The sequence below is a fragment of the Lepeophtheirus salmonis genome, chromosome 3 (genome assembly GCF_016086655.4).
Source record: "Lepeophtheirus salmonis chromosome 3, UVic_Lsal_1.4, whole genome shotgun sequence".
NCBI classification, from domain to species: Eukaryota; Metazoa; Arthropoda; class Copepoda; order Siphonostomatoida; family Caligidae; genus Lepeophtheirus; species Lepeophtheirus salmonis.
The window spans coordinates 15,506,241-15,518,918 of NC_052133.2; the positions used below are offsets into that span (position 1 = coordinate 15,506,241).

The window sequence follows — 12,678 nt, forward strand, 5'->3', positions numbered from 1 at the left end:
GAATATTATTCATCATGTCAAACATTTTATATTCCAATTTTTTTTTTTGGCAGAATTATTTACTACATATTACTAATAACTACCTTAAGTTATAAATTAAATATATAGTTGTATTCTCTACACTCAAATGATTCATTAGTACTTATATAGCCCTAAAATATACTATTATAAAATTGTGAGACATTTTATGTACTGACTCCGTAGCCCTGCTGGAAATACAAAAAATAATGACAACAGCTGAAGAAAATAAAATTCATTCCTCAGATTACCAATACCAAAATCTCGGGACAGCTACAAAATACACCGAACTTTCATCACTATTATTAAGCAAGGGGAAATGATGACGTCATTTATATTATCCCTTCTTGTTGTATCCCTTGCTGGCTCTATCGATAATGTCCTTATTACATCATCAGGGGCAATCATGAATACATTTTTCCATGAAAAACAACAACGAGGAAAGTGAATTTTACTCTTACACTTGCATAGAATTTGCAAGAAATTCTAGCGTTTCTTGCGACTGTTCCTCTATGCAAATTTCACAGAAACGATGACGAAAAAAAAAATAATAAAAGGGAAAGACACAATATATACACAAACACTGCGAGAGCGCAAAACTTACGTACAACATAGGGGGGGAAATTATTTGATCAAAAAACGCACACGTCTCTCATACTACATAATAAAAAAATGGGAAAAGGAATATAAGCCCGGCAGTCGTTGACTGGAAGCAAAGACGTGGAGTGTTGTGATTATTTTGGCATATAGTACATAACATACAACACACTCTGTTCTGCAAATTTATAATATAATAAATATTGCATATATATTATAAACTTATTATGATATTGTTGTTTCACAAATAACATTATTTAATTGTCCTCCCATAATATTCTTTGCCAAACCAAAGAGGAAGCCTCTTAAAGAAAGTGTTACCCTAAATAAAACTATAAATTAAATAATTTGTAAAGGATATTCATAAAATTTGTGATTAAAACATTATCAAAGATGGATCGAAGAACGCTACCACAGTACTTTGTGACCGTCTTCCTTTTTCTATTTTGCTCATTACTTCACACATCTGGAGCCACTCTTTCCCTATCTGTTCGAATAGGTAAGTCATTCCTAATTGATACTATTCATTAAGTATTAAAGTAGTCCCATGAATCCCAAGGGATTTATATACGACTCGAAGAAGCAGACTAGTGTTTTCAAAACTTTTTTTTTAATAGAGAACCTTCTTTGGTTACGAAACTTATTAAGGAACCCCAAAATTCCAAAAAAAATTAATTTCTTTGGAAATAAATGTTTTCTCAAGAGATATATTATGTAATCCTTGATTTCCTCGGAAATCACGTTCACAATCACTGCTTAAAACTACCTATACGTTGTTGCTATTCCAATAGACATCGTAGACTAATTTTCCGTACTAAAATGGCTATAATGATTGTTCAAAATGATGTACATTGGATGTTGTATACAAAAATATCCCGCTTCGTACAGATTTGATCAGTCGGGATGTCGCTTTATGTATATAGCACTGTTTTTCATTTTAATAATTTTGTCTATAAAATCCACCATTTTCTTTGGTAAAAGAAGAATGTGTTAGTTCGCAGGTCTGATGATCTCGCACAGTCTAGAATCTTACTTAGGAAGGATTCCGATGATTAGGTAATGATTAGCTATATAAATCCACTGAATCAATTATAAGTATTCTTTGTTTAATTACTTCATAATTTATTGAGGAGTTTAAAGCTATTCTTGATTTTTGACACAATCTTCTCTAAACATGTGTATATTTTTATGATCATCGAAGCTTCCTTGCTCCTTCAAAAGTAGTTTATAATTAATAACTACATACTCCTACATATTTAGGAGACCCAATACTTTTTGGGTAAAAGTGTAACTAGTGCATTTATTGTGTTAAATATGTTTTGAGATAACATCGACGATTAAAGATTACAAAAGCAAAATATATTCATAAATCATAATTATTCTGTTATTTTGTATGAAACAAGATTCTTATAAAAGATATTGAACATTTTTTATATCTTTCGAATGTTTTTCAAGCAAGAAAAATAATAATAATAATAATAGATAGTAGTTTTGGATTTGACAAGAAAAAAAACTTCGACATTACTCATAATTTCTTGAAAATTACTATAGATTGTCCAAAAGTTTTTTATGGGGAAAATTCGAGTTTACTGAAATAATTAACATGACATCTCTGACCGTTCTAAGTGGTAATGTGGACTGTGTCTTAATTTAATTCCTTAATATATTTCATAATTGGTCAAATTAAACTAAATGGTGAAATAAGAAAAGTAATAAAATTACAATTCAATGCATAAAATTGTATTTATTTATTTGGTATTAAAGAAATTAGGGAAGTCATTTTGAGATCCCTGGTCGTTCGATGTTAATTTGGAGAAATTGCATTAAATTATATGTGTAAATTCTAAAAAACTCAAATTCAACTAAACTCAAAAGTTGTTATACCTAGAGCTAAAAAAAACTATAAATGAGGGAACTCGAAAATTTTTATTCGAATCCAATACGTATTTATAACATCTCAATGTGAACTAAAAATATATTATTTTTGAGTTAGAAAATAATTTAATACATTGGTCCCATGACTTGAACTTTACTTTATAATTATCCTTACTCATTTGCTGATTATGTAAATGCATAAAATTGTGTGTGTTTTTGTTTTGTTTTTTTGCACTCTGATTGTTTTTCAATGCCTTTAAAAAAGAAAGTGAACGTGAAAAGATTTTTTCTTTCTATATTTGTTCGTACTTAGTAACAACAACAAAAATAGCACCTAAGATGTCATTTATTTCCATAATGAGCATAATAAGTATTTATGGGCCTAAAGCCATGCATTCACACAAACATAGATTGAAGTATATATCTATAGGCTGAGTGGTTCCAGTCTGAAAATCCGAGATGGGTCAGTGTTAAGTTTTGTTTTTTGTAAGGTCGAGCTAATTAAGTTTAATTTTGTTCTGAACTGGATTTTGTAGTAAAATTTTCCTAACACAAAAAAATGTCGACTTTATTAAACTCCAAAAAAAGACTGTTTTTCGAAATATAAATTTTATTTTTTTTATTTTTTTTAAAACGTTAAAAAAGCGTTAGTTTTGAGTTTTTCATTTTCAATTTTATTCTACAATTTTAGAGCAGTTTAGAAAAAAAATCTTAAAAGACCAAACAGTAAAAAATTAGATTCAAGACAGAGTTTCAAAATGGTTATAATTTTTGATGGGCCAACGAATTATTTGGGCATTTAAAGAAGTTTGGTATGTAGCGGTCAAAACATAGAAAATTCGATCTTGATTGCTATCCCCAAAAATTTGATCATGATCAAAATCATTGAAAATTTGTTCAACCCCATTTTAAGGATGACTCGTTGATGACGCTATTTGCTGTTCAAAATTTTGGTCCTTCGCACAATGACATCATTTGAAATTTAGTGTGTTTCAAATTTGTACACCTTGTGTTTTCAGAGTAGGGTAAAAATTGGTCCAAATTTGTCTGTATAGACAAAAATCCCTCAAGAGTTAAAATTCGGTCTCGTGATGAGTCTGCTGCTTAAATTATTTGAATAGAACAGAAAATACCTATAGGAAACAGCATATTACAAAAAGCAATAAGTTAATTCATACAACTCCAAGAAGATTTATTCTAATTTATTCACTCACCTATGTGTTGTCCAAAAAGACAATCCTCTTACCACGAGTATATAAGTAAGAGTGGAGAGGAAGTTGGATATCTTTCTTAGGAGGTTTCTTCAACTTTGATGGGTGTGAGATTAATATTTATAATATATGAATATAAGCAGATTGCAAGGACTTTTTGTGTTACGTAAAATATGTTAGTAACTAGTATAATATATACTTACTTAAAGCTGGGAACTCTTCGAGTCGCACTTAAGTCTAATTAAATTGCAACTTTTTCTCACTCTGTTAGGACTAAAAATCATATGATTCATATTGGAATAAGAAGGCTTGAGACACACGTACAAACATTCTTCATTTCAAATTATATTTAATTACGAAGTATTATTTAAGGGCCATTAATTACATTTTTATACTTGTTATTAAATTTTAAAATTGATGATGACTGAATCAAAGCTGGGGATACTTCGTATTCAACGCTTTGAGTTTAAGTTCAGGTCAAGTATCGAGTTTTTGGGGTTGAGTCTTTAAAATCACCAAGAGGGATGGAACATGTACAATGTAAATATACTTAATAGATTACAAATTTAAATAAGCTGACCTCAAACTGTCACTTATTGGCATATCTACCAGTCTTATAAAGCTTCTGGATCGTATATTCGATGGCATTAAGGCTCTTCAAGTCACATAGACCCCAGTAAATTTGGAACTGCGTCTTTTCGTCAATGTCAAGAGGTCTTCAATAATGAATGTATGATTATTAAATGAAGGATTGCTTGTTGCATATTAAGTGCTGAAAAATTTCTCATAAATTAGGGAACCTTTAAAACTACTGAATATCCTTGTCTATGAACAAATATGAATGAAACAGTCTTCGTTTAGCCACTTGGTTTATAGCTAAATGCTCAAATGTAGCAATTATTATCAGGATATTTTAACATTATAGATACAGGGATGGACAGCAAAACTGGGACTGTTAATTAATGTTAATTTTCTTATTAATATAAGAAGTTTTAGTGATTATTTTTTGGGATTCTGGTTGAGACAACTTTTGTGCATAAACAAACTTTTATAAATATATTGGCATCTCTTTATCATGAGCGAGCAAGACACCAAAAGGTAGTGCATCTCAGATCTCCTAAGTTGAGGTGGTGAGGATTATGGGCATAGTGAAGGGCTCCGGGAGCCTGGTTTGTAAGGTGTCTAATATCAAGAAATTTGAAGAGTACCTCACCAAGAAGGCAAGAAGTAGGGGCATAACTTAAAGAGGGATCCAGAGACCCTGTCCAGCTTGGAAAAGAAGATCATGGAGGATCCCACTAAACTGATGAATCGCCTCACCCTTAACTTCTCCGTTGCTCATATAACAATCTGTAGGCCCGTGAAAGGCGATTTGGGAGTGTCCTCATTTTTTTGTTATTGAAAAAAAAATATATTGAAGTGTTTCTAAAGCAAATTCTAGAGTACACGTTTTGCTTCCCATTCTGTATGTTGTCTATGTAGAGATTTGAAGTAGCTTATTCTTTAATATACCTTAGTATAACAAGTTATATATCTTCCTCGTTAAAATAATTGATTAAATTTCTCAATGAGCACGCTAATCATTTAGCCTACCGATACGGAAATTATACATATGTATGTATCTCTCATCATGGAAGATTAACTTCATGGCTGAGTGCAAAAAATAACAAATAATAATAAGCGGGAAAAAAGTTACATCTTGAACTTTTGACGTATCTTTTTAGTCCTTTTCCAAAAAATAAATGTACATATAAAACAACTGTCAAAAATGGACACAGTAATGAGTAATAATATACTAAATACATACATATTTTCAGTTATTTGCTAATATGTTATAGATATATTTAAAAGATCACATTCTTTAGAAGCATGGCTTATTCAAGTACATTCGTTAGTGTTTTAAAAGTACATAGGATAATGTCAAAATGTAATGGTATAGTTGTAGAAAATATGACATTAGACGGACGGGAGATATACTTAGTTGCAACGAGAACAGGATTTCTTATTTTCCATTTCAGTTATCATTATTATTTAATTATTGAAGAGAAAACATCAAAGAATAAAGTGAGCACGATAATGGATAGTGGAAAGTATCACGGAGGATTGGTTGGGTAGTTATGACTTATAAGTAGAGATGGGATTTGCGTAAGAGCGCGAGGAGAAGCCGGGAGCGAGGCATATGGTTACCTGAGTTAAGACCTTTGATAATATTACCTGCTTTTTATATGATTTTTGGGGAAAAGATGAATGACTGTTATAAGGAAGATAACCTTCTACATTTAAAATACTATATTTAGTTTATAATACTTTTGGTTTTTTGTAAAATTTATACCCAAAATTGGCAAGAAGGTTATATTAGAGGGTAAGCTAGCACCACGACAACCTATTAAAAAATGAACAAAAAGGAGCTCACGTAACAGGCGTTTTTCCTTTTCTAATTTCTAAACTTATTTTTTTCATTACCAAAATGTCAACTTTAGTTATAAGCAGTGTTGTCAGCTGTGTTAGTCCTTATCTAGAACAAAAGTAAAGTCCAAACACGTGATGTAAATCGTGTGTATTATTTAGTTGTCCAATGTATTTTTTTTGGAACTGTTAATCTGAGGGATGAAATTTCTTTTCCCTAGCTGGTGTCATCTTTATTTAACTCTTGAACTTCCTCTCCTACTACATCCAATTATATTCAAAACCTAATTGAACATTCCTGTGTGCTCATAAACGATGTAGAGCAACCTTAAGGATTTGTTGTAAAGTTATAATTACAAGTCCTTGTTGGACTCAGAGTAGAATTGAGGATCGACATCGAAGTAAATCTTGACATTGTGCTTCTTTATTTCCTTCTCTCCCTCCTCCCTCGTCACAGCTGATTGTAGTTGATCTAATGAAGCCCCATGACAGATACTTCCCATGTGAAGGTTTACTATGTTGACTGTCGGGGTTTTTTTGGGGTTTTTTTTTTTTTAACATGTTCAAAATACACATAACTTTCATCACTAGTCCAATATCACTTGGCAGTCTCTAAGGAAGGTAAAACCGATTCCTTCTGACGTCACTTGGGTTGTTTTCCCTTTTTAGGTATATAATTAGTAGCAATATAATATATTCGTATTATGTTACATAATAATGAAAACATAAATATTTTAATGAATCTCTGATATACATATTGTTTTTGGCTAAATAAACCATCGATATATTTAGAAGAAATACAATGAATGACTTGGAGTGCAATTGAGTAATTACTGCCTATATCCTTGCAATATACGGAGTTGGATTTGTGTTTATATCCTTCCTTTTTATTGCTGCTTGTAGTTAATCTTATATAAACGTCACGACAGTAAGCATTCTTGAAATTCTCATAGTCGCTATGATATTTTTTACGATATTTTAAGATACTGGTAGATAATATTTTTTTACAATTATAAGTATGGGAACTGTGCATGTAATCTCTAAAAAGAACTACCGTTTGTATACTTTAAATCTATCTACATATAGGTTAATGTTGATCGAATTAAATATACGTTGAATGTAATTTCTACTGAATGCAGTATTTATATAACATAAAGTCAATTCAACAGACGTCCATGTCTGGAATATGCATAAACGTTTGCTTAGTTATACATAATATATAACTTTTTATATTTCCTGAATTAATTCCCTTGTGGTTTTAGTTCAATGTACATCATTTTCTTTTAATTAATGCATACACATTCCTTAAATCCTTGAATTGTGAGCGTTTTGGGACCTGGAGCGTCTGTTATCAAATTGAATACATGTGTAATGATTTGGGGGCAGTTTCTTGTGGCTAGGGACAGGACCGTCCAGGGGCGTCCGCAGGATTATCAATATTTATTTTTTTATGGGGGCAGGCTTGATTTTTGGACTTTAAAAAAAAAAAACCCAAAAAATTAACATTTCTTGTAAAAAAAATTTGAAAAAGTAAATTTTTCGAAAAATTATACTTCAAATATTAGCAAAAAACTAATTTTTCTGAAAAAAAAGTTCATATATTAATTTTTTTTTGTAAAAACTATCAAAAGTCTTTAACTATTCACAAAATTTGATATATTAATTATTTTAGAAAAAAATTACAAATATTAAATTTTTAAATTAAGAGCCAAAATTACTTAAATTTGGATAGTGGTCTAAAGTCCCTCCAGCCCACCCCTACATACACCCCTTCCGTTACAAACCCCCATCCGTAAGAAAAAAGGGATATCAGTAGGGAAATTTGATGTAATGTGTGTACAATTTGCAATATTCTGTGCAAAAGAACTGAGTTGTAAAATGTCTTTCAAAAAAGGTTATTATTATAAAAAAAATGTAATATGATTTTATTTCTAAATAGGTGAATATAAATCTTAAAATATTTTAATCCTCTTAAATAAAAATCCTAGGGACGGCTCTGTCTAGCCACATTGATCCTTGCTATCGAATAGGTATAAATATAAGGTGAAATAGCCTGTTTTTAATTTATTTTTGACTGTCGAGTACAACTTTAACATGGATTTTGCTCCCAGTCCATGGCCTAAAAAGTTGCTTTACTCATAGATGGCGATATTTTTTCTTTTAAATTCGCCACCTTTTTAGTTTGTAATAATATTCAAAAGACAGCTGTCAACATTTAATGACAAATTTGTTCCTTAGTTTGGGGGTTATTATTCTAAGTGTGACGTATATTTTGTTATTTCCAAAACAATGGATGGAAAACAATTTCTTCATTTAAATTTATGTTGCTTCTGGATGGGAGAAAATATCGTTCAAGCTGAGCAATAATTTAAAAAAAGCCAATTTTGAAAGAAAAAAACGTGGTTTCTTTGTGAAGGGCGGGACTTTCCAGTCGATCTTTTATTAATGGGGGCACTTTGTAGAAGAGAAGCCTGGACATATTCCCAACTAGGGCTAGTGTTGTACGTAAGTGCCACTTATTCACATTCAACTGAGACTCGAAAATAAAGGATTCCTATTTGAAAAAACAAGCAAAACAACTCTGATTAATAAGTTACAAATCTATGCAATTATCTTCCCAATTAAAATGAATACATAAATAAATTCAATAAGGGTAAAGTTGTCACAAGGACTGCCTTGTAACTAATAACCTTGGTCCTTCTCCCTTGTACCCACCACCCACATTGACATTCGACATTCTTAGAAAATGCATTTTCTCTAATAAAATGTACTACACTCTACATAAAATTTATTCAATTAAGTTTAACATAGGGTTGTGGCAAAATTCTGAGTTTTCATTTCCAATTATATAGATTAGTGTTAGTGAATTTGAGTAGTATTCGAACCCTAATAAACCGTCTAATTTTGAAGAATTACTAAACCTTAATTGAGATATTTTTGAGAAAATTCGACTTTACATCAACACAAACTATTGTGATGGCTCGAAACATTCGATGAATAATTATTAGTCCAATTTCTATTGCATCATTTAAAAGAGAAGTAAAAATTACTGAGATTTAATAATAATAATATTCAAAGACTGAGACTTTCAGTCTAAGTACTTTTTCCCACGTCTGAATATCATTATATTAACCTAATATGAACTCGACTCAGTGCATAATTCAAAAAGTCGAACTCGAAACTTTTGACTTGAATCCAACACTAGTATTTATGTTTTATATAAACTAAAAAAAATGAGAACAATCTTCAACAGACATAACTGAACGTAATGTAATTGAAATTCAATTACATTTTTCCCCCGCAAATTGAGGCATACTATAATATATCATCACGTCAAAGAGGATCTTTATTCACATATATTGTTGAAGTGTGCTAAACTATAAAGATAGTTCGGATCCTCAATTTTTGGGATACGGATCTGTTCGGATCTTTAGACTTAAATATTCCAGTAAATTTTGGGTTCCCCAACTTTTGGATCCAGATCTGTAACCAAAATTTGATGGATAGTTTTATCGAATTTTATGAGCATTTTCCCCGATTTTCAGGTGTAAGGCTACATTTTACTAATGACTAATGCCGAAACAAGGAATAATTCAATGTTATTACAATTTGAACATAATTATTGGTTATTATAACCATAATTGATATAATAACCACGTGATATAATTGTTTATGTAGATGTCACTTCAAACCTTAATTAAGATGTATAGAGATTTTCCGGACTCAAGACACGTCTCATTTTTAGTCACACATCCAATTATCTTGTCAATGTTTTCGTTATTCATAGAGAGCATTCTTCTTCTTTTTTTTTGCAAAGGATTCGCATGGAGTGGGTAATTTCCAATAGGTATAATAACTAATACAAGTAGTTGTAACAGCTATTGGCCTTGGCATTATCGATTTGCCTTTGAGTAAATTATGTTATTATTATATTATGTAGAAGCATTATTTGTATACTTGATATCCAAGAGAGAAATTTTTATTTCAAATTTGCCTTATCATCATGATTACGACAGCATTATTGTGTAGGATCAGATATAATGTAATTATATGTACATGTACAATGGAGCAAGCAATGTATGTTGTAGATGCAATACACCCTTGAATTAAGAGCAACATCTCTTTAAATCTACCACGTACTTACCTTTATTGTATCTCGCAACCTTTCCGTCAAAAGAAGTATAACAAAGGTCCAAAATCATTTTTAATTGGGCAATTAATTCGGCTTAATTATGGAACTATTTCAAGAAAATTATTTGAAACTGTACATAGCTGTTTAAAAAGAGCTACAGTCAAGCCCACTTAAGGCGGTCACGGATATTCGTTAATAGAGGTCCTCTATGAAACTCTAAATAAGTTCTAATAGAGTAAATAATTTATTCCATTAAAGTATATTATATAACGGAAACATTTTGTTGGTCCCTTGAGATTCGGCTTGATTTTAATTTTAATTCAATCAATCTACGTTCAAAAGACTGATATAAGGAAAAGAACCAGGAAAATTGACATTTGACAACAAAATCACTTGAAATAAAGTTCACAAGTCAACATAGGATGAGTTAACTAACTAATTATTAGTAAAATAAAATATATATATATATTGTGGGGGGAGGGGGCTTGGATTTTGGAATTTTTTGGAAAAAAATCCAAAAATTCAATTTCAAATATAAAAAAATTTCAAAAATCCACAGCTCGTTACAAAAAATTCAGTTTTTCAAATATGAAATTGTAAGGAAAAAATTTCAAAAATTAAATTAGAATTATTAATTTTTTTTTAACAAAGTTTCAAATATCAAATTATTGAAGAAAAAAAATTCAAAGATTAAATTTTCTCATAAAAAATAAAAAATTCTTTTTTTTGGGGGGAGGGGGCTAATTTCCTTCCATCCCACCCCCTACAGACACCCCTGCAATGTGCTGATATATGTAATTTCTCTCATAATGTTGCATTTGTTCATCTGAATAATTAAATTTGCTTCCAATATACGTAATAATAACTCGTAAGATTACTTTTTCCGCATTTTTATACGTAATAATAACACGTAAGATTATTTTTTCCGCGTTTTTTTTTAAATATACCTTGTATACATACTTATTAATGAGACCTCAATTAGCAACAACCATAAATTACGAACTAACTACTCTAATTAATATAATTATAATTGTAAAGAACGAAGAAAAACAATATTTTTTATCCTACACATAAATCAAAAACTGCGTTGCATTCCTTATTTTTAAATCATTAAACTGCTTAGGTAAGAAGACATTACTGAATGGCCCCATTGTTCCATGTCCTTATCCATCCCACATTATAGTAGAGCTTTTATGCTTTATCAATACGAAGAAGAACGAGGAAAAAAAGACCCATATATGTACATTCTACAATTAATTCATCAAATGTATCAAACATGCGAATATTTTGCAGAGAAAAGGGTGGATAACAAAACACAAATTACTACATAAATTATTATCATATTGTATTGTACCGGGTGGAAACTAGAAAAATTCACAATACTTCATTATATTAATACAACCCAACAACATTTTTTTGAGTGTTCAAATTAAGCCATCTTATAATAGGGTTTTGGTACATCAAAACTAATACAAAATAGTCTGCCTTTTGATAATGATAAAATTAATCAATTTCCTTTTCTGGGCGGGTATAAATAAAAACTAAAAATCTTCAATTTAAAAAATATTTTATGTTTCAGACATATTACTTGAGACAAATGATCCCATGTTTTGCCTGTCTCGCTGTATTCATATAAAAATGTTTTGTGTCTCTAGTTCCCATTTGACAGAGAGAAAAAAATAGATCCTCTCTTAATAAGTCTTGTTGTGAATACTTCCAAAAGAAAGAGTGCCAGCACTCTTTTATGAACCTAAATGACCACATTAATGACCCTATACTTGAACCAGGATGTAGAGAAATCATCAAACGACACCTCAAGCTCCGTAATAATTGTACATCAGTGAGCTTCATGTCCTCTTGTACAATCTATCTATCTATCCGGCCCAAAACAAGCATCTATTCCCCGTTCCTCTAATAACACAAAAGTAATATTTTGTTGTATATTTTCCTCTCACAAATCTCTCTTCCTCTCGAGTCTTTTACTACGGTTAAAAATTTGAAATGTCATTAACAACTTCCCCAACAAAATCTATTTTGTTCTTAATCGACGTTTGAGCTAGGTACTTGAGCCTGCCATTATCTTCTACTGATTCTTCCCATACCTTTGTCGGTAGCGTTTTCATGTCCAAGTTTACCTCAGTGTTCGCCTTCCAAAAGGGATTTATTTTCCTCGAAATGTCAATTACTCAGTTGGGCATTTTGTTACAAAAATATGATTTATTTTATAAGGTCAGCGATTTCTCTATTCATTTGCCATTACTAGTTTTTTTTATCCACTCTCAACTTCGACCGTCAAAAGGGAAAGGAAAAATTTGGAAAAACATATTGTAGCTAAATTTTACATGTTCCAAACTATCATTTATGATATAAAGAATAGTTGTTTATCATTAAATAAATTGAATTTATAATTTTATCAATGACAGTTTATAAAATGACATT

General features: G+C 30.5%; 1 protein-coding gene across 2 annotated transcripts in view; it reads left to right on the forward strand.

Moving 5' to 3' along the window:
• Positions 1–620: 620 nt before the first annotated feature.
• Positions 621–12,678, forward strand: part of LOC121114064 (glutamate receptor ionotropic, kainate 2) — a 60,281-nt gene continuing 48,223 nt past the window's right edge. Inside the window, exon 1 of one of the 2 annotated variants that reach the window (XM_040707898.2) lies at positions 621–1,114. In XM_040707898.2, coding sequence (XP_040563832.1) covers positions 1,009–1,114 — 106 coding nt within the window. In that variant the 5' untranslated portion in view covers positions 621–1,008. The remainder of the gene's footprint in view (positions 1,115–12,678) is intronic. The other variant, XM_040707897.2, reaches the window with a different exon arrangement.